The sequence below is a fragment of the Amblyomma mixtum genome, chromosome 4 (genome assembly GCF_055824585.1).
Source record: "Amblyomma mixtum isolate Tamu chromosome 4, ASM5582458v1, whole genome shotgun sequence".
NCBI lineage: Eukaryota > Metazoa > Arthropoda > Arachnida > Ixodida > Ixodidae > Amblyomma > Amblyomma mixtum.
In genome coordinates this window covers 147567456-147595124 of record NC_143015.1, presented here as the reverse complement: position 1 = coordinate 147595124, position 27669 = coordinate 147567456, and the positions used below count along the sequence as shown (strand labels likewise).

The 27669-nt window shown below is 50.6% G+C and overlaps 1 protein-coding gene across 1 annotated transcript; it reads left to right on the top strand.

Moving 5' to 3' along the window:
• Nucleotides 1-22998: 22998 nt before the first annotated feature.
• On the top strand, nucleotides 22999-23856 carry LOC149348682 (uncharacterized). Its single transcript, XM_089541825.1, has one exon. The coding sequence runs from the start codon at nucleotides 22999-23001 to the stop codon at nucleotides 23854-23856; it is 858 nt and encodes a 285-aa protein (XP_089397951.1).
• Nucleotides 23857-27669: the final 3813 nt, after the last annotated feature.

Below are 27669 nucleotides of genomic sequence, written 5' to 3'. Positions count from 1 at the left end.
CTCAAATCTATGCTGTGCGTCGGCCACTGTTTGTCTCCATACACTTTGCTAGCTGTCCACTGTGTTAGGATAGGACGCAGTTCTCCGTCCATTCTCCCCTCCCGCCCTGCCTTTCTTTTTTTTTTCTCTCCTTTTTTCCTTTTTTTTTTCTTTTCTCCCCGCGACCGCATACGTGGGTGGCGGGCGACGACATTTACCCTCCCCGCTCCCTGTCCCGTTTGTGTATTTTTGTTAATTTTTCCTTTTTTTTCTCTTCCCTGAGCCGTTCTCCCTTCTGCATCGTCGGCTTGTTTTGGCTCATGTGTCGAACACCTGTACAGATGAAGACCCTTTAAGAAGAGAAGCAAGAACCATGTAACTTCAGTCTTGAAAAAGGACAGGCTCTGTCCGAAACGTCGACTCCCAATAAACGTTTGCTTAAAAGAAGCGTTTCTCAATTTTGCATCTTATTTAAACTAGCAACCAAGTACGTTTACCTTATTGTGCTATATATATTCCCCGCATTCCCCTTCCCTTGTTTGCTTAATTGCTTAGCGAGGGTCTCGGTTCTGGCAGCCTTGACGCTATAGGAAGCATATAAGAGGGTTCTCACACAGCTTCCACCCTCGCCGTTTGATGGCGTTCTACGTCACACTAGCGGTAACTCAGGACGTTCCACGTCCGCCGCTTACGAACGTGGGTGGCGCTGATGAGCACTCTCAAGGTTAGGTTACTTGTAAACATAAATACCCCCGAAAGGAGAAGATTTGACAGCCGTCGCCGTAGCTCAGAGGTAGAGCACCGGACGCGTAATTCGGAGGTCGTGGGTTCGGATCCCACCGGCGGCATGTGGTTGTTTTTTCTTCTGGTTTTCTAATCAATTAGCTTTAAGCGAGAACATATTCAGTAATATTCTTACTTGATCAACACCAAAAAAAAATTAATTAAAAAATCCCCTGTGCTTCTTGGTTTCTGTGGCTGCTGGCTTCTCTCATATATATATATATATATATATATATAAACCCCATAGAAGATCGGTCTTCCGATCGAAACGTCGAGTTGAATAAATATGTTTCCTTTAACGAAGCGTATACTTCGCTATATATATATATATATATATATATATATAGCAAAAAACAAAAAGATAAACGTACTTGGTTGCTAGGGGTAAAATGCGAAATTGAGAAACGCTTCATTTCGGCAAACATTTATTGCAAGTCGACATTTCGGACAGAGCCTGCCTTAAAAAATTCAGGGGGCACTTTGAATGTCTAAAGTGCGTAGAGGCGAAAGCGTTTTCCGCACCACTTTGCCTATGTGACACTGGTAATGTCCCCACTGAATGACGTCACACATAATTGATGAAGTTATGATAAATTACTAATTAATGACTAATTGCTGATTAATGACTAAGTACTAACTGACTGCTAATTAATGACGCTTAATTTTCCCATTTAGGAGTGGAACGCGACAGGGTGTTTTAGCGCTGCCAAGGGGTCCTGAGAACGCCACCACCCGTTCGGCGCGATGCCTTGCCCTTTGAACGCAACGCTTTTTGAGGAAAGGAAATGGAGCAGTATTTCGCTGTCATCTCGGTGGACACCCGAACCGCACCGTACAGGAAGGGAGGAAGTGGGAGTGAAAGAAGAAAGAGAAAGAGGGGTAAATTTTTTTTTTTTTTGAGGAAAGGAAATGGCCTAGTATCTGTATCACATATATCGGCGGATACTGCGCCATTTCCTTTCCTAAAAAAAGCAATTTACCCCTGTTCCTCTTTCTTTTTTTGAGGAAAGGAAATGGCCTAGTATCTGCATCACATATATCGGCGGATACTGCGCCATTTCCTTTCCTAAAAAAAGGCAATTTACCCCTGTTCCTCTTTCTTTTTTTGAGGAAAGGAAATGGCCTAGTATCTGTATCACATATATCGGCGGATACTGCGCCATTTCCTTTCCTAAAAAAAAAAAGCAATTTACCCCTGTTCCTCTCTCCTCTTTCACTCTGACTTCCTCCCTTCCTGTAAAAGAAGAAAGAGAAAGAGGGGTAAATGGTTTTTTTTTTTTGAAAGGAAATGATGCAGGATCCGCCGATATATGTGAGACATGCTGTGCCATTTCCTTTCCTCAAAAAAAAAAAAAAAACAATTTACCCCTCTTTCTCTTTCTTCTTTCACTCCGACTTCCTCCTTTCGAGGGCCCGTAATGAAGAAACTGAAAATTGTATTTGAGGAAAGGAATGACAGTCTCACATATATCGGTGGACACCCGTGAAAACGCGGACACATCTGCCGACACGGCTGCTAAGCCAAAATTTCATTGTCTCTTGAGACAGCTCCAATCCCTGAAAAAATCGAAGTCCGGGTACTGGGGCTCTTTATACATCAAGACAGATGGTCAGAAACCACATTGGCCAGACTCCGTCAGGTGGGGGACCAGATGGGCCGCTTAGTCCGCCGGGTTTCTAACAAGCGCGGGGGGGGGGGGGGGGGGGTTACGATGTAAGAACGCCTTGCGGCTGGCGCATGCATTTGTAACCAGTCGAATTCTATATTCGACTCCATACCTCCACCTGCGGAAGCAAGACGAGGATTCACTCGAAGTCATCCTCCGCAAAATTATTAAGCGGGCTCTGAACCTCCCCGTGACCACCTCCAACAAGCGCCTCCTGGGGCTGGGCATGGTGAACACATTTCGGGAGCTCCGGGAAGCCCACTTGACCAACCAATACACACGTCTCTCGAAGACATCGTCGGGTCGCCGCCTCCTTGCCCGACTACACATCCAACACACCACTCTCATGGAAGAGCGCGTACGTATTCCATCCCAGTGGAGATGCGCCCTCCACGTGCGCCCTCTTCCCGCGAACATGAACCGTGAGGACCATAATGGCCGGCGCCTGGCGCGGGCGGAAGCCCTGGCCCGCCACTATGGATCGAAGCCCGGCGTATTCTACGTGGATGCCTCCGGCCCCCACATGGGGGATGGTTCACGGCCGCAGTCGTCCACGAATCCAAAACAGTGAACGGCCTTACTTTCCGAGCCCGTGACATAACGCACGCGGTGGTGGTGGTGAAAACATTTATTACGAATGAACAGGAGGTATGTTTGGATCAGCCCGTAAGGGACCGATCCTTACAAACACTAGGTGGAGGTCCCTAGTATGGGACCCCAGTGGCGGTTGCCGCCGCCCGGGTGCGCCCGACTAAGGCTTGTTGGGCCTGTAAGTCGTGGCAGCCGAGCAGGGTCGCCTCCCAGTCCTCCCGGGTTGGGTTGGGGATGGGGGGAAATAGCGGGGTTGGAGGGGCAGGCCCACACCATGCGATAGGTGTCAGAAGACAGTGCACTACACTGTGGGCAGCTGCCGCTAAAGGAGGGGTCAAAATGTTTTAGCCCTGCCGGGCACAGCAATGTATTGGTGAGAAGGCGGAGAAGGAGCCGCTCATCCGCCTTCTTCAGGCCTTTACATGGGCTAGGGTAAAGGCGATGACAATTTTGATAATATGTTGTAATATCTTTGAATGTATAGACCGGATTAAAATCGGGTTCCTGATCGGATGGGGAGGAGAACACAGCCCGGTGAGAGAGCGCGCGGGTGGCTGCGTCTGCTACCTCGTTTCCCGCCAACCCCTGATGAGCAGGGGCCCATATGAGGTAACGGTGTGCGGGGTCCGTATCCCGTATGCAATTTTGGTATATTCGATTGGCTAGGAAGGGAGTGCAGCCTTGTTCGACGTTCCGACAGGCCCCTCGCGAGTCGGTGATTTTGTATTTTGAATTGGAATGTAAGGCCGCGAGAGCAATCGCGACCTCTTCTGCTTGTGTTGCACTGCGGGCTCTGAAAGTTAGGCCGTTAACTGTGTTGATGTTGTGAACTACCGCGGCCGTGTACCATCCCCCGTGGTGAGGGCCGGAGGCGTCCACGTAGTATACACCTGTTTGTTGCCATAATATCGGGCTAGCGCTTCCGCTCGTGCCAGGCGCCGACCATTATGGTCTTCATGTGACATGTTTGCTGGAAGAGGCCGCACGTGGAGGGCACGTCTCCACAGTTCCGGGATGCGAAACCTGTCTTCCATTGGAGGGGTGTGTTGGATATGGAGTCGAGCAAGAAGGCGGCGATCCGACTCCGTTAGCGACAAGCGCGTGTACTGGTGTGTAAGGTGCGCCTCCTGGAGCTCCCGGAAAGTATTCACCACCCCAAGAGCCATAAGCCGGCTGTTTGAAGTAGTGATGGGGAGGTCAAGGCGACGTTTAACAATTTTGCGAAGGATAACCTCAAGGGCGTCCTCCTCTTGTTTCCGTAGGAGGAGTCGAATAGAGAATTCGACTAGTTACGAAGGCGTTTACCAGCCGCAAGGCATCCTTACTTCGTAACCCTCCGCGTTGGTTGGAAACCCGGCGGACCATGCGGCCCACCTGGTCCCCCAACTTACGGAGTTTGGCCAATGTAGTGTCTGGCCGCCTGTGTTTGTGGATGTAGAGTCCGAGTACCCGTATCTCATCACTTTCGCGTATGGGACCACTCTCAAAAGAGAGAGATATTTTAGTTGTTCACTTCTGTGAGGGGCGCAGGTGCACAAATTTCGATTTTTGAGGGGAACATTGAAGACCGCAGCGGCGGGCGTAGCGGTCTACTATCGTCGCCGCTGTTTGCAGGCTGGTTTCAATGTCTCCTGTGCTGCCCTGCGTGGCCCACAGAGTGATGTCATCGGCGTACAGGGCGTGCTGCTCGCCGGCGACACCACTCAGCTGGGCCGGCAGGTGCATCATGGCCAGATTGAGGAGCAGCGGGGAAAGTACCGCGCCTTGAGGGGTTCCCCGCGTGCCGAGTAGGTAAGGACCATGGTCTCTATCTTGAATTCGAATGTAGGATTGACGATCCATTAAAAATTGGCTTATGTATTGGAATGTGTTGAGGCCACAGTCGGTGTGACTTAGGTTAGTGAGTATGATCTCATGTGTTACATTGTCAAATGTCCCTTTAAGATCCAAGGCGAGTACTACCCGGCCATTATGGGGGCATTCGAGGGGGTCAAGAACTTCCCGATTGAGTTGCAGGAGGACATCCTGTGCGGATCTGTGTGGGCGGAATCCGAACATAGTGCTCGCAAAGACTTGTTTGTGTTCAAGGTATGTAGATAACCGATCCCGCACCATCGTCTCCATTAGTTTGCCCACACATGAGGTGAGAGAGATGGGGCGGAGGTTGTCTGTGTCAATTGGTTTGCCAGCTTCAGGAATAAAAGTGACCAAAGCCGTTTTCCATTCGATTGGCAGGGGGGTGTCCCCGCGGCAAATCGCATTGACGTATTCCAGGAGGGACTGGTATGCCAAGTCGGGCAGGTTCGTCAAAAGCTTGACGGTGACCTTATCCCGTCCTGGCGCAGTGCCCCGTTTCATTTTGGCGAGAGCCGCCCGCAGATCATGGAGCTGGACAGGTTGATCCAGCTCCGTGTTCTCCCTGCCTGCATAACAGTACGCAGATCCACGGGGGTCTTGGGCTGTACACAGATACTGGTCCCGAAGTTTCTTTGCCAGTTGAGTCGTGTTGCCAGGAAAAGCGTGCATGGCTCGCTGCAAATGTTTTTGAGTTTCGGTTCGTGTTTGGGTTGGGTCGATTAGGACTCGAAAGAGACGCCACGTGTTTCGGCTGGACATTTGTCGCGCGGCCGTGTTGCATCTATCTACCCAGTTGGAGTCGGCGAGTTGGGCCGCGTACTCTGCCGCTTTCTGGGTAAGCTCGGCAATTCTAGCTTTAAGCTTTCTATTGTGTTTCTGGCGTCGCCAACGGCGGACGAGGCTGCGACAGGCTTTCCAGAGGTGTAGAAGGTGGTTATCCACGTCCGTGACCGCCTCTGAGAGCTGGATGTGTGTTTCATGCGAGGAAAGGTGTGCCAGCAGCTGTTGGGACCATGCTGTGTAGCCTTGCGCGGAAATGGGTGTATTATCAAGTGAGTTAAAATTTTGCCTTAATTTCGTCCAATCTGGAATATGGGCTTGTGTTCTGGGAGGCTTGAGGGGGCGTGTGCGTAGTGTAGTGTTAATGATGCAGTGGTCGCTACCGAGGGTCTCCTCGGTGTTGAGCCAGTCTGCGTGTCGTATGTTGCGAGTGAAGGTTAAGTCTTGACACGTATCCCGTGTCACGGAATTTCCTAGCCGGGTTGGGTGGACAGGGTCCGTGTGGAGGGTGAGGCCCAACGTGGACGCAAGCTCCGCCAGCTTACGCCCGCGCGACTCCTCCTTGCGATACCCCCACTGCTGACTGGGAGCGTTAAAGTCGCCCACAACCAGCAGGGGATCGCGGCCCGCTACTCTTAGCGTCCGGCTAAAGAGGTCCGCAAAAGTCACTCGCTTTAGTTTGGGAGAGCAGTACACGTTGAGTATATGCAACGGTGGGTCCCTGCGGCGGACTGGTAGGAGGGTCACCATTACATAAGAGTACTCTAGTTGGAGGTCGAGATCCACTAGGTTGGCTGTGTAGTCTTTGTGAACGAGAAGACAAGACGCGGGATCCTCTTGGAACGTCGTGTAATTTGAAATTGTGGCGCCCAGACCTGGCTCTTGGAGGGCAACCACGGCTGGTAAGGACTCGAAAGTTTCAAGGTAGAGGCGGAAATTGGCCCGCTTAGTGTGGTCCTTAAAGCCTCTACAGTTCCACTGTGTTATTGAAGTTGACATTGCCGAATTGGAGATGGCGGAACTCCTTTGATTAAGGTGTCTCGCCATGATTTAAAATTCTTGGTGGGAGGAGGAGGGATCAGCTGCCTCAGAGCCAGCTACTTGCGCCATCAAGGGGGTGATGACGGAAGGAGCGGGGCAGCTGTCCTCATTGTCCGAATCAATAATCAGACGGTTGAATTTTGAAGGGCGGGATACGTCCCTAATGGGTCCCGTCTGACGGAGGAGGCGGGGGTTGTCCGAGATGTGTTTTGAGACCACAGCGGGGACGGCAGATTTGACCTTTGTCAAGATCTGGTCCATGGCGGTCTCGATCATATATTGCAATTTAGAGGTTAAGCGCTCCTCCATCGCAGAGATGGCTTTCACGAGGGCAGGCGAGATCTCCGCGTCGCTCTCCATTACGTCCGAGTTCTGCGGGCTCGGTGCGGCGGACGCCAATTTTGACTCTAAATTTTAAATTTTGTTGAGCAAAAGCTCATTCTGTGCCCGGAGCACGTCTATCTGTTTTTTGTATTCCGCTTCGAGTGCGGAGACGGTTACGGGGGAGGGGGAGGGATGGGAGGAAGAGGAGGCGATCTCAGCCCAGCTGCTCACCTGTTTGTCGTGTTGAGGCGCTGATGCCCGGGCGTCGGCAGCGCCAATTGTCTTGAGGGCCGGGAAGTGGCCAGTGTCTCTGCCGCTGGGCGGTGGAGGCGCCGTCTTCTTCCCGGGCGCTGGCTTCACCGACGGTGAAGAAGGTGACGATGTATTGTGGTCGGTGCCGTGAGCACCACGCGGCGTTCCGCCACCGGCACCTGGATTTGAATGACTTGGCTGCTTGCCAGGTCGCTGGTTTTTTGGCACCTCTGGGCGTTTAGCCTTGGGGCCATGCACCTTGAGCTGCCGGAATTTACCCGTGCAGTCGCGGGAGTTGGTAGTGTGGGCTTGCCCACAGACTGCACAGGACAGAGTACATTCATGCGGCGCCTTGACTCCGTCGACGGTCGGCGCCGTTTGGCCACACAGGCCGCACTTTTCATCCGGGCAGGGGCAGGTGTCTGCTCGGTGGCCCACAGTGCCGCACCGCACGCAGGCCGGAATGGTTTTCTTGTACGCACGCACAAGGGTCACCTCGGAGTTATAATGCACATATCGCGGCACCACTTTTCCCACGAAGGTGAGCGATGCGACGTCGGATTTGCCAAGCTTGCGGATATCGGCAAGCTCTCCAGCACGCCACTGGATCTTGTTTTGGAGGGACTCACTGGTCTCGTGCTTGGCCACGGTGATGACGCCGCGGCACACGTCTCCAGTGAGTTTCAAGTGGCCGTACATGGAGAGCTGGCCCTTCGGTGATGTTAGTTGAAAATCCCGCAGAAGCTTGTCCGCGACGTGCGGCTCTCTGGTTCCTGCGACGATCAGGTTTTGCTCCCATGTGGGGAGCAGGCTGAGCGATGCTGCGGCCTTGGCGCCCAGGTAGGCCGCGAACGCTGCTCCCAGCTCGCCATGTTGGTATACATCCCTGAGAGCGACGGTCACCGGGGGCTTCAGGATGATGACGAAGTCTTCCGGATGAAGACGCGGCAGTGGCTTTGGTTTCCAAGAGGGTCCGGTCTTAGACTGGGCCCCTCCATGAAGCGCTGCAGCGCGCGCAGCAGCGTTGTGCCGTGTTGAGCGGCCTGCCGACGTGGCGTCCGCTTTCTTGGAGGCGGCGTCCCGCTTGCGGGAGCGGCGTTCCACTAGTTTGAAGAGCCTCGGGTTCTCGATGGGCGCAGAATCCGGACTCTCAGGCGTTGGAGCTGAAGGAACCTCGGACCAGGCCATGGCGTCCGGGTCGTAGCCGCGTTGTACTTTTTGGGCAGCCATCTTGACACGGGTGGGCGACTCACTCACAGCCGAGCGTCGGCGTAGGCGTTAGGCCTAACGCCGTCACCACGAAACGCAAGTGAGGATCGGCCCTAAAATGCGTAAATGTTGCCCCACCTCTGTGTGAGTGGCGTCCACAGGTAGCTGTCGACTTCGCGAAGACAGACGCGGCTGTGTTGACGGGGTTCCGGCCGAGGAACCGTGGCTCCAGCCAAAAGTTGGCGGAGACGATGCGCTGTACGTCCACTCGCTCCGCGCGCTGGAGGTCGCCATTGCGTTGGCTGCATCTAATTGCAATTCAAAAACAATTATTTCCGTCTCGCGAGGGGCATGTCGGAACATCGAGCAGGGCTGGGTACCGTATCTAGCCTACCGCATTCTCCAAAACAGCGTCTATACCGGGGACCCCGCTCACCGGCGTATCGTTTGGGCTCCTGCTCACATGGGCCTTGAGGGAAATGAGGCAGCTGACGCCGCCGCCCGCGCGCTCTCTCACCGGACATTCCCCTCCGACCCCGACGATCAGGAAGTCGAATTCACCCCAGCTTACTCGTTTAAAGACATTTCTTTACTTTATCAATCTGGCCATGGTCTTTATCCCCGCCCGTGTAAAGGTCTCTGAAAGGCGGAGGAGCGGCTTGTGCTTCGCCTATATACAAATACTTTGCTGTGCCCGTCAGCTCTCAAACACTTCGACCCTTCTTTCTCTGGCAGCTGTCCGCACTGTGCGGAGAAGTCTTCGGACATCTACCACATGGTGTGGGCCTGCTCCTCCAACCCTGCTATCCCATCTCACCCCAACCCAACCCGGGAGGACTGGGAGGCGACCCTGCTCGGCTGCTCTGACCTGCAGGCCCAACGGGCCCTGGTCGCGCGAGCCCGGGCAGCGGCCGACGCCACTGGAGACCCGAACTAGGGACCTCCACCTAGTACTTGTGAGGGCTGGCCCCCTCTGGGTCAGCTCATACCTCACCTCCCGAAGTTTATCTGTAAATAAATGTTTTCCACGACCACCTAACGACAGTATGAGGCATTAAAGGCTTTCGCCTTAAAAAGGACGGGCTCTGTCGAACGACTCGCAATAAATGTTTACCTAAATGAAACGTTTCCCAATTTCGCATACATATATATTCGAAATTGAGAAACGCTCCATTTAAGTGAACATTTATTGCGAGTATATATATATGTATATATATATATATATATATATATATATATATATATATATATATATATATATATATATATATATATATATAATAAGTTGGGGAAGTCACATTGAAAAACTTAACAGATTTACTCACTTATTATATATTTAGTCAGTTGCCTTGAAGATTTTCTTATTCCTTATATATATATTGTTGCGGGAAAGAATATATTTACAGATATTTACAAATAGACAAGAACAGCTGCGAGCGGCACCGAGAACACAGTCCGAACTTCGTTGTCCTCTTCTACTCTTCCCACTCGTGCCATCGCTCTGTCGTCGTCGTCGTCTACCCGCATCAGGACCCCCGGCTGCTGAAACGCCGTCTCGGCGTTAGGGCGGCGACGTATGGGCGTCGTGATAAGGTTTAAGGCGACAGACGTGGACGATGTCGGTGGTGGCGCCAGAGGACGATGGCGAGGTTTCAAGGGGAGCAATTTCATAGTTCACGTCGGTAACACGGCGCACGACACGGTAAGGGCCACGGTAGTGCGAAAGGAGCTTCTCGGAGAGACCGACGCTGCGAGAGGGCGTCCAGAGAAGGACGAGTGATCCCGAGGTAAATTCGACGGCCTGGTGACGGCGGTCGTAGGCTGACTTCTGGGAAACTTGAGAGGCTTGGAGCCTACTACGTGCTATTTGGCGCGCCAGCGTGGCCTGGGAGATGGCGTCCCGAGCGTAAGCAGTGGTGGGGGCTGAAGAAGGCGGCAAGAGTGTGTCCAAAGGCAAGGTGGGATGCCTACCAAACAAAAGGTAGAAAGGAGAATAGCCTGTTCTGTCATGAAGGGAAGAGTTATATGCAAATGTCACATAAGGCAAGGCTGCGTCCCAATCTCGGTGGTCTGGCGATACGTACATGGCTAACATGTCGGTGAGCGTGCGGTTGAACCTTTCCGTAAGCCCATTGGTTTGTGGGTGGTAAGCTGTCGCGAGCTGGTGCTGCGTGTCACACGAACGAAGAATGTCGTGAACTACTCTGGATAGAAAATAACGACCGCGGTCGGTGAGCAGTTGACGAGGGGCGCCGTGGTGAAGGATGACGTCTTGCAGAAGAAAATCGGCAACATCGGTAGCGCAGCTGGACGGCAAAGCACGCGTGATGGCGTACCGAGTCGTATAATCAGTTGCGACAGCGATCCACTTGTTGCCGGAGATGGACGTCGGAAAAGGGCCAAGTAGGTCGAGGCCAACACGGTGAAAAGGTTCTGGAGGTATGTCGATGGGTTGCAGAAGACCGGCAGGCAAAGTGGAGGGCCTTTTCCGACGTTGACACAGGTCGCAAGCGGCCACGTAACGCTTGACGGAACGATAGAGACCAGGCCAAAAGAAGCGACGCCGCACCCGAGCGTACGTGCGGGACACGCCAAGGTGACCGGCTGTCGGCAGGTCGTGCAGTTCTTCAAGGACAGAAGAGCGTAGATGTTGGGGTATCACGAGCAGGAGCGGAGGGCCATCGGAGCGTAGGTTTCGGCGATACAAAATGCCGTTCTGGAGCACATAAAGGTTCAGAGACGGAGATCGGTTTGCAGAACGGATGCCATCAAAGATAGGACGTAAAGATGAGTCGTGGCGCTGTTCGTTGGCAATATCGGCAAGATCAGAGATAGCTAAGAGGCAGGGCAGGGTCTCAGCGTCCTCTAGGTCAGGTGGTTCCACAGGGTATCGGGATAAACAGTCAGCGTCCTGGTGATGGCGCCCTGACTTGTACACGACGGAGTATGAGTATTCTTGGAGGCGCAATGCCCAGCGACCAAGGCGACCGGTGGGATCTTTTAGTGAAGATAGCCAACAGAGAGCGTGGTGATCAGTGACAACAGCGAATGAACGGCCGAACAGGTAGGGTCTGAATTTAGCCACTGCCCAGACAAGGGCAAGACACTCGCGCTCAGTAATGGTGTAATTTTGCTCTGCGGCTGAAAGTAGGCGGCTGGCATAAGCGATGACTCGATCTTGACCCTGTTGACGTTGGGCAAGTACGGCGCCGATGCCATATCCGGAGGCGTCCGTGCGAACCTCTGTGGGAGACGACGGGTCAAAATGTGCTAAGATGGGCGGAGTGGTCAGCAAATGGACGAGGGATGAAAATGAGTTCTCTTGAGCAGGGCCCCAGGTAAAGGGGGTGTCGTTCTTCAGAAGATCGGTGAGGGGACGAGCGATGCCGGCGAAATCTTTGATAAAACGGCGAAAATACGAGCACAAGCCGACAAAGCTGCGCACATCTTTCGACGACCTTGGAAGAGGAAAGTCCTTCACAGCTTGAATTTTGATGGGATCTGGGCGTACACCAGAAGCGTCAACGAGGTGTCCGAGAATAGTGAGTTGTCGACGACCGAACTTGCATTTCGATGAGTTCAGCTGAAGGCCGGCGTTACGAAACACTGTCAGAATATTGGAGAGGCGCTCGAGGTGCGTGGCAAAAGTAGGCGAGAAAACCACAACATCGTCTAGGTAACAGAGGCAAGTGGACCATTTAAAGCCACGAAGAAGGGAGTCCATCATTCGTTCGAAGGTAGCCGGGGCGTTACAGAGGCCGAACGGCATGACTGTAAACTGGTATAATCCATCAGGCGTCACGAAGGCGGTCTTCTCGCGGTCCTTTTCATCAACGGCAATTTGCCAGTACCCCGATCGAAGATCAATTGAAGAGAAATATTTGGCGCCGTGGAGGCAGTCTAATGCATCATCGATCCTTGGGAGTGGATATACGTCTTTTTTTGTGATGCGGTTGAGGTGCCGATAATCAACGCAGAAGCGCCAGCTGCCGTCCTTCTTTTTCACCAGGACGACTGGTGAAGCCCAAGGACTTGACGAGGGCTCGATGATGTCTTTTGCGAGCATCTTGTCCACCTCTTGATTTATGACGGTGCGTTCGGCGCTGGACACTCGGTACGGACATCTGCGGAGAGGAGCGGAATCACCGGTGTTTATGTGATGCGTCACCACAGAGGTCCGAGCCAAAACACGGCTATCAAAGTCGAAGATGTCGCGGAAAGATGATAAGAGACACCTAAGATCGCGAGCTTGCATTGGCGGTAGGTCAGAAGCGATCATGTCGGCGTAGTCGTCCGTTGGGTTCTCAGTTGATGGGGCCGCAGGCAGCCGGCATTGCTGAGTGGAAGGTAAGCAGGTGTCCACCACTGATATCACACATTCGGCAGCAGGGCACAGCGTGGCGAGTGAGATGCCTTGCGGGAGCGGTTGGATGGATGAACCAAAGTTCAGGACCGGAAGGTACGCTCGGTTGGCCGACATTGTAAATACAATGTGTGGAAGCGCAATGCTGCGCGTCAGGGCGACGTCAAGTTCCGGAGTGACGACGTAGTGACCATCAGGTACAGGGGGAACAGATGAGAAAGAAATGTAAGTTGCGGCTTGAGGCGGTAGACGGACAAAGTCGACAGCACAAAGACGGTGTATAACTGGGGACGGCGACTCAGCAGAAAGAGGAAGGTCAAGCTGAACAACATTAGTGGCGCAGTCAATGAGGGCTGAATGCTCAGACAGGAAGTCCAGGCCAAGAATGACTTCATGAGGGCACTGGTCCAGAACAGAGAACAGAACGTATGTATGGCGGCCGGATATGGTCACACGGGCTGTGCATAGTCCAACAACATGAGGCGTTCCGCCGTCGGCAACGCGGAGAACGGCTTTGGGTGCAGGGGTCAGTACTTTTCGGAGGCGGCGTCGTAGGGCTGAACTCATAACGGATACGTGCGCGCCTGTATCGATCAGGGCTCGCACAGGCACTCCATCGACATGAATGGCGAGCAAATTATGGTGTGCGCGAAGGGCTAATCGAGGATTTTGGGACTGGGGCTGTACTGCAGCATCACCTCCAGACACTGCAGCGTCTAGTTTTCCGCTTGCGAGCGTCCGTAGGGGCCAGGAGAGGAGCGACGGCGTTGGGGCGAACGAGACTGTCGACGCAGGGGGGACGGGGAGCGGCTGGAGCGGGGAATCTGGCCGTCGACTGAAGCACTGTGCTGGGCTGGAGGGGGCGTGTAGTGGCTGGGCTGTTCGTCGTCGCGATGGGAGCTGAGAGGACGGTATGTGCTGCGACGGGACCAATAATTTCGACAGTGGCGGGAGATGTGGCCAATGCGGTGGCAATGGAAACAAATGGGCCTGTCGTCGGTTGTCCGCCAATCGTTAGGGTTTCGCCGACGTGGAGTGAAGTACGAAGGTCGTCCAGGAGCAATCGCAGTGATTTCGGGTGGTGGTGAGGACCGTACAGGGCTGACGGGCTGGAAACCAAGGTTTGCAAGCTCTTGGCGGACGACAGCCTGTACCAGAGAGATGGTAGGCAAGCGGTTGTCGCCATCATGTAGATGCAGGGGGGCAGGGGACATAGCTTCGAGCTCGCGTCGGATGATGCGGGTCACATTTTCTGGGGGCGCTGGAGTTTCCCGGTGTCGCAGGTCTTCACATGAAGAAGTCGCAGCCGTGTTGGGGAGGCGTGTGTACGGCTGGCTAATACGCCTGCTTTTGGCTTCCTCGAAGCGTCGACATTCCTTAATAATTCCGTCGACTGTAGTGCAGTTCTTGTATACGAGCAAGTTGAAGGCATCGTCGGCGATTCCCTTCAACACGTGGCCGACTTTTTCAGACTCGGGCATGTTGGCGTCAACTTTGTGACAGAGGGCCAGCACATCTTGAATGTACGACACATAGGACTCCGTAGATGTTTGAGCTCGGGAGGCGAGGTCCTTCTTAGCGGCAAGCGTTCGGCCGAGCGGCCGTCCAAACAATTCGCGGAGTTTCTCTTTGCACAAGTCCCAGCTGGTGAGATGGTCTTCGTGCGTCTCATACCAGACCCGGGCAGTGTCTTTTAGATAGAATATTACATTTGCGAGCATGAGGGTCGGATCCCAGCGGTTGTAGGTACTCACTCGCTCGTACATGTTGATCCAGTCGTCGACGTCAGTGTTGTCGGTACCAGAAAAGGTCCCAGGGTCACGAGGAGGAGAAAGAACGAGTGATGTCATGGCCGGGGCTGAGGTTTGCTGGGCGGCGTCTTGGGTCATGATGAGTGAAGGCAACTGGCGGCCGCTGCGGAGCTCCGTCGTCGGTAGACGTAGGGGAAAGCCGCACCTCCACCAAATATGTTGCGGGAAAGAATATATGTACAGATATTTACAAATAGACAAGAACAGCTGCGAGCGGCACCGAGAACACAGTCCGAACTTCGTTGTCCTCTTCTACTCTTCCCACTCGTGCCATCGCTCTGTCGTCGTCGTCGTCTACCCGCATCAATATATATATATATATATATATATATATATATATATATATATATATATATATATATATATATATATATAGTGCCTGCGTATAATTTATCGCAAATTGTAACGGCTTCCAGTCGTGGCACCAGTGGGACTAATGGATACCACTTGCAGCTGACAGCGGTATTGGTGAGCATGTGCGTGCAGGGTTTTGCAGAATGTGCACGTAAGTCGCCGTCATTGGTATATTTCGCAGCAAGCCGGGACAAAATTGCTCTTTCACGCCTCGCTTCAGGAAGTCACTTTCTCCTCGGTCATGCCAGGGTCTGCGCCGCGAAAAATGCTGGTCCTTTCTCTTACGTAAGCATTCATGGCTTCATGCAAAGGCTGGACGCGTAACTGTCCAAGTAAGCCCATCCTTTGTTACCAAACGGCTCTCGCGAATGTAATTAGTAGCAGTTCTTGAATGCGTCCCAGTTCGTTAGGGAAAACTACTTTTCATAACAGGCTCTCACTGGTTCGTCCAGCGCAGAGGTGTATATTCATGCTGTTGTCTCAGCTGCTCAAAGTTGTCACATGGTTTAATTGTTGAATGAATTCTCTGGGGACGTCGCAACCCAGTTCTCTGGAACTTAACCCACGTAAGTGTAATCTTTTGTCCATTAGCCGTCGCCGTAATCCTCTAACCTTCTCTTACGTAATATCTGAAGTTCCCGTACAACTAGTTCAGTCATACAAGTATCTAGGCATAACTATTTCTAGCGATATTTCTTGGAGCCTGCATTTACTAATATAATATCGTCAGGAAGCAAGACGTTAGGTTTCCTAAAGCGCCATCTTCATCATGCTCCCCATCTTGTCATGTCATTAGCTTACAAATCATTCGCCAGGTTCAAACTAGAATTTGCGTCGCCCATCTGGAATCCTCATCACGCATATCTCATCAATGCCCTCGAATCTGTTCAGAATCGCGCTGCTCGTTTCATTCATTCATCCTACTCTTATGACATCAGTGTTTCGTCCTTAAAAACAGCACCCGGATTATCGCCCTTATCGCTCCGCCGTCGCATTGCCAGGTTGTATTTATTTCACAAATTCCTCCACAGCCCTATGCACATCGCACCTTATATTCTTCCCCCAGCATGCGTATCTCACCGCTCCAGTCATCACTACAGGTTGCCCGTCCACGCTCACGCACTGTCACTTTTTTTAATTCCTTCTTTCCTCGCGCAGCCGCAGACTGGAACGGGCTTCCAAACAACATTGCCATCATCACTTGCCCGAATCTTTTCCCTGATAATGTCGAAACTTTCCTGTTATTGCGAATTTGTGCTTTTATTCTTGCCACCCCTTATGTAACAACTATTTTAAGGGGCCTTTAAGGTAATAAAATGAAATGAAATGAAAAGGGGGTGTTGTTGAAGATTCAAGGTAATCAGGGCTACAGGCTAATGCATAGGAGGCGTCTGAGGCTGTTTTTGATAGACGCTGAAGCGTCCTTGCGCAATGGCGTGTGGTCTCATTAGGGTTCATGATAAGGTGGCAGCGCTACGTCATGACTGGTGCTTAAAGGATCGCCTTCGATCTCGGCGGCTCCGGTGACTTGTAGTGTCAACTGTTTGGAGACTGCTCAAGCTAGTTCAGAGGTTTCCTATAAAGTGACTGACGGCTTTTCAAGGGACTATAGCTTACATGTACTGCCCGCACCAAGGGTATTCATACCTACCACCTTTGCGAGGGGTCATGTAAGCGTGCCGATATTGAATTGAATTGGATGTTTATTATTCCCTGCGAAATATGGAACTGATGGGGAGACGGCTAGCTGACTTCATTTAAGGCAGCTTGTGCCCAGAAATAATAGGTTAACCCGGCACTGTGTGGTCGTCGATGAGGATAATGTCCATTGCTGTCGGTCGCACTGGACCTAAAGACGAGAATAAGTTTGAAGATAAGGCACTACAATGCCGGCAACATTTTTGAGCTTTGTAGAAGCGTGCGCACAGTTATAATGCTTCCACACAAATCTGCAGGTGCCATGCGTGGAAGTCAGGTGAACCGGCCGCTTACTGGTGGCAATGGAGAAAGTGTATTGCTATAATGTGCGATTTCTTGAAAAAAAGTATTTACTGCTTTAAAAAAATGAAGCTAGCGGGCACGTGAACGGTGCCTTCAGTGAGGGCATGTTGGCTTCGATGATAGCAGTCGTATTTATTCAACTAATCAGCCTACATTTACCAGAATTTTTCATTTACTCCAATTATGCTGCCTAATGCAGTCGCAGTCTTCAATACTCCATCATTTCAGAGTAATCCAGTTTACGTAACTTGCCAAAGTTCAGTAGGTTAGCAGGTGTTCATATATCAGTTTTCTCATTTCCTAAGCAGCACAGGCAATGGGCCAAATATTAGAAATGGATGGTTTCATTCTGGTTCTTTGTAGCACTGGCCTTTGCCAATACATCTCCAAATCGGCGCCGATCACCTGCGCTGCTGGATTTTTCTGTCGGTGCTTGCAGTTCCGGAGCACGCTGAGCGCCCAGTTTCAGAGTGGGGACGATAAAAAGCAAATTTATTGAAGATTATTACAAAACCTATTGCACTTTCGATAGTTCTGTTATTGGGTTTGTCTCGAATCAATAAAGACTTCAAGACTGCGATCCAAACATGTAGTATAAAATTAACAACAACAACACAAAAACAAATTTCGGCTTATTAGTGGAATACCAGCGACCACTATTTCCTTATCTTGCATTCGTAGAGCCCAAAACACGCTAAGTGAAGGCAGGAGTGATGTGGACATAACAGTAAGTTTTCTTTATAAAGCTGCACAGATTAGAAAATTTACTTGTATTAAGATAACAGAGATTACGGGGTATTTAGAATATATCGTTTCTAATAACAGAAAGTCAAGTTCTATCGACTACCTTATAGATATCTGCATGCTCTTGAGCGAGAATTTGAAAAAAATATTTTGCATTAAAATAAATCTAAAATAGCAATGATTTTGTTTAGTTACCTGTGCGTTATTTATTCCACGACATCTTCATTTCGATAACAAAAAGTTTAATGAAATAACTCTAAATGTTCATGGTCGACTTACCGCAGTTTAGAAGGAAAGTTAAATTCATGATCACCGTTATTTGGGTGCGAAAAATTACCTTTCATGGAAATGCATCAGGTTCAGGAAGTGCTGCGTATAACACGAAGAGACAATGCATGATCGCGCAAGTTTAAGTAATAGATATTTTGCTTGTCTGGAGCTTTTATGTCTTTCAAAATTAGAAGTAAATTTGTATGATATAACTGAAATGTGAAGGCAATGTGAAAAAAGAAGCATCGAGGATATAAATGTGGCATTTGCGCCATTCATCTGCTTTAGATTTCCCCTAAGATACCAAGAAACGATGCTAGTTTATGTCTGAGTTATCGCCATTGTTCACTTTCGTTGGCAATCGGAAGGCGGCAGAACTTCATGAATGCCCCCACGAAGAATTGGCAATAATTATTGTCACCATAATTAGCTGCGCCAACGATTATTTCTTATCTGGTTTCAGTCCTTCATCGTCTCAACCATTGCATGAAGTCATTTCAGCTGGTGGCAGTCATTCGATCGTCACTGTGAAAGTCATTTTTTATGGGAAGCACTCTAGTTTGTGGCGGTTTCTGATGGCACTGCCAGCTGCTAGCCAGCGAAATGTGCATGAATTATTTACAGCTGCGCAGCGTCTGGTCGCTTCGTGGAGCTAGCGCCTTGTTCCTAGAAAGCCAGAAACATGTGCGCACGTACAGCTGCGAAAAAAATAAAGCGGTATGTAGAAGTACAACGTCGCGACAAAGTGCAAAGTGCAACTACAAATCGTTCTCGACTTTTGCCGACCTCCCATTTGTGGCCTTTCGCCGTTGTTTCTCGACGACATGACTCAAAGTGCGAATACCTAACCCTGATGCTAAGACAGATCACAAAAGATGTAGTTGGTAAAAGAGCCTCTGGAGGTATTTACTGATAGAAGCAAGAAGCAATGAACGCTTTTTTCCATTTCCCCATTACCATTCTATAGACCTTTGCAATAAGGGCTCCCTGGGCGTTGCCATATTGCTCACTGGACTGTCGTGAGCACCTCGCTGTAGCACAGTGGAAGCAGCGGTGGAACCGGTTTCCGACAGTCCAGAGAGGACGAGTTTTGACAACTCTCTCGCCCGATGCAAAGGTCTATAGACGAAAAATTGACTTAAAGAGGCTTAAATTTCCAATAGCGCCGATATACTTTCAGGATAAGCGTATTGTCTACATTTTGTCGAGCTACTGAGTGAATGATGGACGAATGGGAACATTTGTGCATGTTTCGGTCGACTGCGTCTACCTGCTTTGTTACAACCCGTAGAGCCGCAGAGCTCATTACTTTCGCGGTGTCATCTTTAACGAGCATAGAAGTTTACTGCGAAAGTAGTACCAGTGTTACAATGTGAAACAGCCAACGTCTGTCTTCCGGTGGCCTCGTTGATTGGGGTGTCCATTGTTCTGAAGCACCTCCAGCAGCCACATCTCAACCCCGCCCTCCTTTGTAAGGGGCTGCCCCACTCGCCACATCATTACTTTCGGTCCACCGCCCAACCCCACCCACCTCTACCCACAATCACCCAACGGAAACGCCATCGACTCCCCAACCAACCAAATTTACCTTCCAGGTGCGCCACCCGTCACCAAATCACCCAGACTGCGAAAGAGAAGAGAGACAGTGAAATCGAATTCAGAAATTCTGTGGGAAAGCCAGCTGCCCTCCACAGGGGCACCACCCAACAGCCAGCTTCCAAAGCCACTCTTCTAGCTAAATGCCCCCCCCCCCCCCCCCCGCCCCCCCTCGCCAAGAAGGGCATCATCCAAGAAGGACATGATCGATGAAGTCTTTGAAATTGACGTCCTCATCTGCGTGCATGTAATTCCAAATATAAACATCGTGAATATTTCTAAACAATGGGGGGAAAGCGTGGGCACGGTGCTAAACCTTCTAAAAACAATAAAAGTACGAATTTCATCCATACTATATGAGACTTCAGTCGCACCTTTGTGAGGAACAGTTTGAAGAGCGAGCAGATATCAGCAGGTGGGCCTTAACAAAAACTTACCAAGATAAGGATTTCTTACAAGTAGTGATTTGGAGCTGATGAGGCTAGATTTTGCAGGCACGGCAGAGTAAACATTGCAAGGCTCACTACAGGTCGCAAGAAAATCCTCACTGGCTGCGGCAACATAGCCGTCAAATTCGCTGAGGTGTGGCATGCTCGGGGACAAAATCATGGTCCGTCACAGCGCCGTGTTTGTCTACTCCTCTATCTCGTCCTGTTGTTTAGCGCTGTTTATATGTACTTGTCGCCATGGAACACCAACTCGCCCAATATTCCGTTCTTTTTGAAGAGATCTTGAACTGAGAAAAACTCTGCGAACGAAATTCTTGCTCGTGTCGTCGGCACATTTGCCTCCAGCCACCCTCTCAGCGAACTACGGTAAGTTCGGTTCCAGTATGAAGGAGCCCCACCAAATTTCCCCTTCAATACAAATAACTGGTTGATGAGTAACTTTCCATGGCAGTGGAATGGACGCGAAGGAGAGACGCTTTGGCCGCCGTGATCGGATGATCTCTCTACACTGGAGCTCTTTGTCTGGGGATATGGGAGAGATCGCGTTTACCCAGTTGAGCCCACTGATGTGAATGACATGAAGAACCGAATAGTTGCCGCCTGTCGGAGCATCGGCATTGGTTATCAGCGGCGAGTTGCCGACTCAGCTCGAGAGCGGCTCTGCTGTGTGGCGGCGGGGGGCCAACATTTCGATCATTTTTTAATCGTTGCTTTCATGTTACTTATAATTACAATTTTGGCAACATTTCGCATCACTAGCAACTAATATTGTAAATAATGGTATCTTCGAAACAAATTTGTCAAATATTTGTATGTTTTGTTTGTACTTAGGCCATGTATGTGTACTACTCGTTTTGTTTTTATTTCCTCTTCCGCTGCAGTATTGCTGGAAATGAAACTGTGGGTAAGTAAATAGATATGAATTTGTTTGGTTTTGTTTTTGTTGGGTTTAACGTCCCAAAGCGACTAAGGCTATGAGAGACGCCGTAGTGAAGGGCTCCGGAAATTTCGACCACCTGGGGTTCTTTAACGTGCACTGACATCGCACAGCACACGGGCCTCTAGAATTTCTCCTCCAAAGAAATTCTAGCTGCCGCGGCCGGGATCGAACCCGCGTCTTTTGGGCCAGCAGCCGAGCACCATAGCCACTGAGCCACCGCGGCGGCGTAGATATGAATTTGTGTCGTGTGGCACAATTTTTTGCTTCCTGAAGAGCACTTGAAATTGATTTTTACATTAATAAAGAAAGAAAAGTTACATTGAAATACGGAACCTTCTTTCACGTTTCCCTGGCGTAGGCAATACAGGGCCATAACATTTCCTTTAGCATGTGCATGGCACCCCTGAAACTTCAGTCGCTTATTTTTTCATTATTTGCATTAATTTTAACACTTCTGCAATGCCTGAGTGGTTTAAGAAAAAAACAACGCGGCATTGCTGCTCTCGATAGCATGCAGAGTCTAAAGCGGCGCCGTGCTTTATCACCCACTCTATTTGCAATCGCTTTAAGAAGTAGGGCTTGTCTCACGTCGCCCCGTGAGACATTCTTCAGTTTGGCTGGCAGGGAACGAAAAGTATTCACCATCGCCTATCAACACTCTTCTCAGACGGAGCGCTGTAGGCAAAAGCTGCGTCACACCAGGGACGAGCTTCATGTCAAGTGTCGCAGTCTCGCATGCATAGTTAGTCCGACTGGGCTGAAATTTTAGACGTGCATATCTCAGGACACAGGCGCGTTACAATGATTGCACAAGATAGAAAAGTGACCAAGAAGTGCGGCCTCTAAGTTTTCAATATTGACGTGCTTGCCAACTGCCATGAATAATAAAGTTCATTATTAAATTGAGTTAATTTCTGAGATGACAATTATGCGCACAGTTTGCGCCCGCCTGCCTGTATAACCCACGAACAAAAACCACTTTTGCGTACTGCGCCTTGTATTCGTTTTAAAAATCCCAGAAAGTCTAATTCTGAACACCCCGTATATTTTAAGCTAATCTCTAAGACGGCAAAAAATTTGTTTCATAAAGAATAGTGTGTTCCATAAATCTTTGTCTATGGTTGCGCACTACAGTTGTCTGTTCAGATCGAAGATTTTGAGGCGCTTAGCGGAAGACTGAAAGCTACCTCATCCAGTAATTTGATATTAATAAAAACAAATTTATTGCCTGTTCCTGGCTGTTTTGATGCTTGCTCGACTGAGAAAGGCGCATTTATTGCTGAGAAAATGGATTTAAAAACTAACAGTTGCTTACGCCGGCACCCTATTCAGATTCATGAGGTCAAGACTAAAAGTGACTGAATGATCACTATCAGTGATCAATAATGAAAGGTTGTGTATATTCGCCTCAGAGCTCCACACACAATTACCTTGACATATACGTTTTCTTGGGGAAAGCTACGGTGCTGAGTGCAAATGAATTTCATTTTGTATATTTTCGAGCTTTTCAAAACTCCATTACCAAGATATGAGGTGTCATTTGAATCAGAACGTTCTAATCTGCCGATAAATGCTAATTTGAACTGTTCCTTCTTTGCTGAAAGATGGGCAAAACCTTATTATAACTTGTTTATTGCTTCACTTTTATTTATTCCTGACAACCTCACAAGCTCTGAGTAGCATTGGGCAAGACAAACATTAAATAAACGACGTACAGAATCGTGGGAAAAAGGAAAGAATAGAACCGGCGCGATAAGAGGCAAACATCCTGCAGCAGCCACACACGACAACACGCGAAGCCGCACAAATCGGCGCTCACAGATGGCGCCTTCGTGCAGTGAGGAAGAGATTAAAAGAGGCGAAGCGCTTGCTGTGAACGCAAGAACTGCATAGGCAGATCCGCCCCTGAAGCCTGCTTAGCTGCTCTTCTTTTCGCGGCTGTAAGCTGCGACCCTGCGATTCCCGACAGTGGTGACTTCGGCCTAAGATGACCGACCCCAGCAACCTGCCTCCCTCAGGCAACCTGCCTTATGACTCTACCTCGGTGTCATGTGACGTCACAGCCATCCAGCTCCGCCTGCCACCCTTCTGGCGCAAGAGCTCGCCGGTGTGGTTTGCGCAAGTGGAAGCCATCTTTAATCTCCACCACGTCACCTCGGAGACTTCTCGCTTCTACCACTTGATTTCCAACCTCTCTCCTGACGTGGCTCACGAAGTGGCGGACGTCGTCGCCGGACCTTTGGGCGATACCCCGTATCAGCGACTTAAGAAGCGCATTCTTGAACGCACAACGGCGTCCGAGCGCGCGCGCCTCCAGCAGCTGCTCACCAGGGAAGAGCTTGGTGACCGGCGGCCCTCCCAGCTGCTCATTAGCATGCGGCAGCTTCTGGGTGAGAGCAATGTCGACTCGAACGGTGCGCTCTTGAGGGAGTTGTTCCTGCAGCGCTTACCGCAGTCCATCCGCCTCGTCTTGGCTGCTGCGGGGGACGTGAATCTCGACCGCCTCGCCGAGCTTGCCGATAGGGTGCATGATGAGATGTCTCCTTCGGACTCTCCCAGTGGCTCGGGCGCTGCCATCTCTGCAACACCACTGACCTCTCCTATGTCCCAGCTAGAAGCTCGGATCGATCAGCTTGCCGCTTCTGTCGACGCCCTTCGGATGTCTTCTCATAGACAGCGCGGACCCTACCCACGCCATAGCCGTACGTCCTGCTCCCCGAACGGAAACCGCTCGTGCCGTCCTGAAAGCTCGCCTCTCTGCTGGTATCACCGCATCTTCCAGAACCGCGCCCGCAAGTGCAATTCATCCTGCAGTTGGTCGGGAAACGCGACGCGAGATCACTGACGGCTGGCGCCGCTGTGATCGGCGCTCGCAGATGGCGCTTGGTGCTGGCGGTGATATTTCCTAAGTTTATATTTCCTCTCAACTCTTTTTGAAATAACCTAGGAATCAAGTTTGCTGCAATAAATTGTTTTCAATGTCAATGATTTCTCATTTTTTGTCATTACCACTGGTCGTTTCGTTGAGTGCGTTATCATTCTCTAGTACATCACGGACATATGCGCATTTATCTGGCCTGTCTGCGTTTGCATAGTACTGTGCTTTATCGCGAAAAAATTTAAAATCTTTCCCGCTTCAACTGCTCGCTCGTTTACAGTGAAACTGCGCACAGAGCTTTGGTATTCCTGCAACTTTTGTCTTGTAGTTAGTTTTACTGCGCTACTTACCTGGTTCAGCCACGCATGATGCAAACCCGTAATCGTCTGCTGCAAGTATTCTTCAATAACGCTTCAACATCGGATTATTGAAAAATTCAAACGCAAAAGAGTGGTATGCGCACAAACCCTACCCGCCGCGATAGGACAGTAGTTAGGGCGCTCGGCTACCGAGCCGTAGTACCCGGGTTCCAACCTTACCGCGGCGGCCGCGTTTCGATGCAGGCGAAACGCAAAAGGCGCCCGTGTGCTAAGCAGTGTCAATGAACGTTAAAGATCCCCAGGTGGTCTAACTTATTCTGGAGCCCTCCTCTACGGCACCTCTTCCTTCCCTTTTTCTCTCAGTTGACGTCACGTTAAAAAAAGGTGTCGCGTTAAAAAAAAGAAAGAAAAGCCCAAAATTAGCATTGCGCAACGCCCCATGGTGGGTTTTGTGGGCCAGGGTCAAGTTTCGATTGTTATGTGGTGGCGACTTCGGAGTCCTCCTAAAGAGTAGGAAAGGAATCTGCGTCAGGAGGGATCGGCTTGCGAAGGATAGCCATATGACGTCACGCTTCCTCCTTGCTATGTTTTGCTTCTTCGTTCTTGTACCATATTACTTCCTTAGAAGCCAGAAAATGGTCCATTTTTTCTGACATGTTGCTAAAGCACCTCAATTCACGGGAAAACTCAACACGGAAGGATTCTTTGTAAACTATAATGAGAAATACCATCGTGTTTGCTTCCCTTCGTGTTTCATTTTGTTATCTTACCAGTACAGATATCTGCACTTAAGCAGCGCACAGCCCATTCAGTTGCCACCACGAATGCTATTTTGTAATGCAAAGCTCTCCCAGCCTGCGGAAAAGTGGGGTGACGGTGCCGGCCCTGTCAGTGACAAATTGCATGGTTTCTTTAGAGCTGCGCAGCACTTTGTGTGAATCGCCTCAGTGGCGCCGTTTCTTATGGTCCGCTACTTTTGGCGCACGTACCCTTGTCTGGAGAGAAATATTTATTTCTTCGTAGCGGTGAATGTTCGCTGCAGTCAGATCCAGGAAAACGTGGTAATCAATCAAGTGTATGTGTATAAGCGCTTGTGTAAGTGTATAACGCACTCTGACGACTCGTGTGAAGCCACGGCGACATTCGTGATGCCAAGGGGTATTTCGTCAAAATATTAGCTGGTAAACAAGGTTGTAATCGCGAGTGTAGAAGGACTTCGCGAGTGCAGAAGGGCTGATGGCGATAGTGGGGCTAAAAACGAAGCAAGTTAAAAAATAAATTGTGGTTTCATGATTATCTGCAAACATATGGCTGGGTGATAAAAAGTAGAATAAAGCTCCCGGGCTCCCGTGCACACCTACTTGAGTGCCTCGCAAGGGACGCACGGTTTCCCCGGGTTGCTGACACAGATCTGAGTTCCTTCGACGCACTAGAGACCGTGGTCAACCGGATCCCCGACCGGCTTACCACAAGCGCACGGTTGTGAGTGCTCCGACCCCTAAGCCATGGTGGTCTCCTGAACCCGCCGTCGAGCGGCGCCGCGTTCGTGCGTTGCGCCGGGCTTCCAGCGTTGCTCAGACCTGTCGCTGCGCCCCGTCTATCGCATCGCGTTTCAGGCGGCACTTGCCGCCTGCTTCCCCCTAAGTTTCAAACAGGAACTCCGAACTGTAGGCATTGTGTTCGACTGCCACCTCACATTTCTACACCATGCTAACTTCCTCCGCGGCAAGGCAGGGATCCTCACTTCTCGTCTTGTCTCATTTCTATCATTTCACCGTTCATTACCTCCCTCTTCTATACGTTGGCTTTATTTCGAGGTCATACAAACCGCTCTTACTTTCTCCGCGCCCGCTTGGTGGTCTCGCAGCGTCAGTTCCCGCCTTAGGGAGAAGGTTGTTTCTGTGCAGCGCGTCCCTCTTCTCGATATCACGGAAACATTCCGCACAACGCGCATGGCTGCGCTTCAGGTACCCTTCCAGGTACCCCCTCTTCCTTTGGAAATGGACCGCCTCTGAACGGAGTATAACCTTTTAAATAGTATAGATCCGGTCACCTTTGGAGGTGACACTTATTTACCTTCTGATATCTTTCCCAGCTTTGACCTCTGGCGCGACCATCCCTCTCTGGTATCCTCGTTTTCCATCAGCCGTCTTCTCCTGTCTCCCTTTTCCTCTCACACTTCCATTCCCGGCCTTCATATACTCACGGACGGTTCTACGTCCCACTCTACGGGTGCTGCCTATGTCGCATTCTCGTCTCCTGGCGCGCTGCGGAACCTAGGCCGGTTTCTTCTTGAGACGGCCTCTAGTGCCTTCTGCGCAGAGGCTGTTGCATTTCACAAGGCTTGCTTTTACGCCCGGCGCGCCCCCTCTCCTTTACCCTTGTATGTCTCTTGTGATTGCCATTCTCTCCTTCACGCTTTTCACTCTTTCCACGAACGACTTAAGCGTCCGAAACATCAAGCGCACCCTTGCCGCCATTTCGGTTCACCATCCTCTCTTCCTGTACCAAATCCCTGCCCATTGTGGTGTCTGGGTTAAAGAGCTAGCAGACTGAGCCGCCCTAGTGGCGTCGACGCTAGGCCTCCTGCGGCCGTCGTGGCTGTCGTTCTTGTCTGTGCCCACCCGCATGCGCACAACCTTCCTCAGGCTTTGCTCATCCACATGGACCGCAGAACATTCTGACACCCAGTAGCCTGTTTTTGTCCCCTCCATTCACCGTCTCCCGCTCTCTTTCCCTCCACCCCGATCTTTTGTCCATCTCCTCAATGGCTAGGCCATTTTTCCTCGTACTTCCATAGCGTTGCACTCCTTCCTTCGCCTTCATGTCCGTGCGGTGCATCTGGGGGGGGGGGGGGGGGGGGGGGACGTTCTCCATTACCTGCTCGCCTGTCCTCTCACCGCGTACATAGCAGCGAAGCTCCCCGGATATCCGCACTTTTTTCCCCTCACGATTTCCCGTCTTTGTTATCTTCGCCTCGGTCTTGTGCGTTGCTTATTCGCCCTGCGATTCGCGTTTGTTCTTTCCTTTCACCCGCTTATCGTCTTTATTCCCGCCCGGATGGCTCGTAGCCGTACCTGCCATTCCTGAGCTTCCCACATGTCTCATGTGGTCGGGGGCCCCATATGGCCAATTTTGGTGGGCCGTGGCCCTGCCCCTGCTTCACGGGCATGTGGGCCTTGCTATTTGCTCGCCCTGCTTGCATACGCGGTTTTTATTTCTTTTTTCGTTTTTTCTTGTCTGTTTTTATTACTTTTCTTTTTGTTTTGATATTGTAGTCTTATTTTTCTTTTTTTTTTATTGCTCATAGCGGTTGTTACATACCTCGATAGCGCGAGACAACATGACAAGATTCTTGCTCGGTGTTGGTACGTCTGGAGCAGTGCTTTCGCACTAAAAGTTCGCTGCGTGGAGCTGCTCTGAAGGTCCTAATAGACACTTAGTTTAGAATGGCGTTGGT

Bases quoted from the DNA above. Each gene is read 5' to 3' on its own strand.
- LOC149348682 (XM_089541825.1), top strand. From the start codon at position 22,999: ATGACCGACCCCAGCAACCTGCCTCCCTCAGGCAACCTGCCTTATGAC.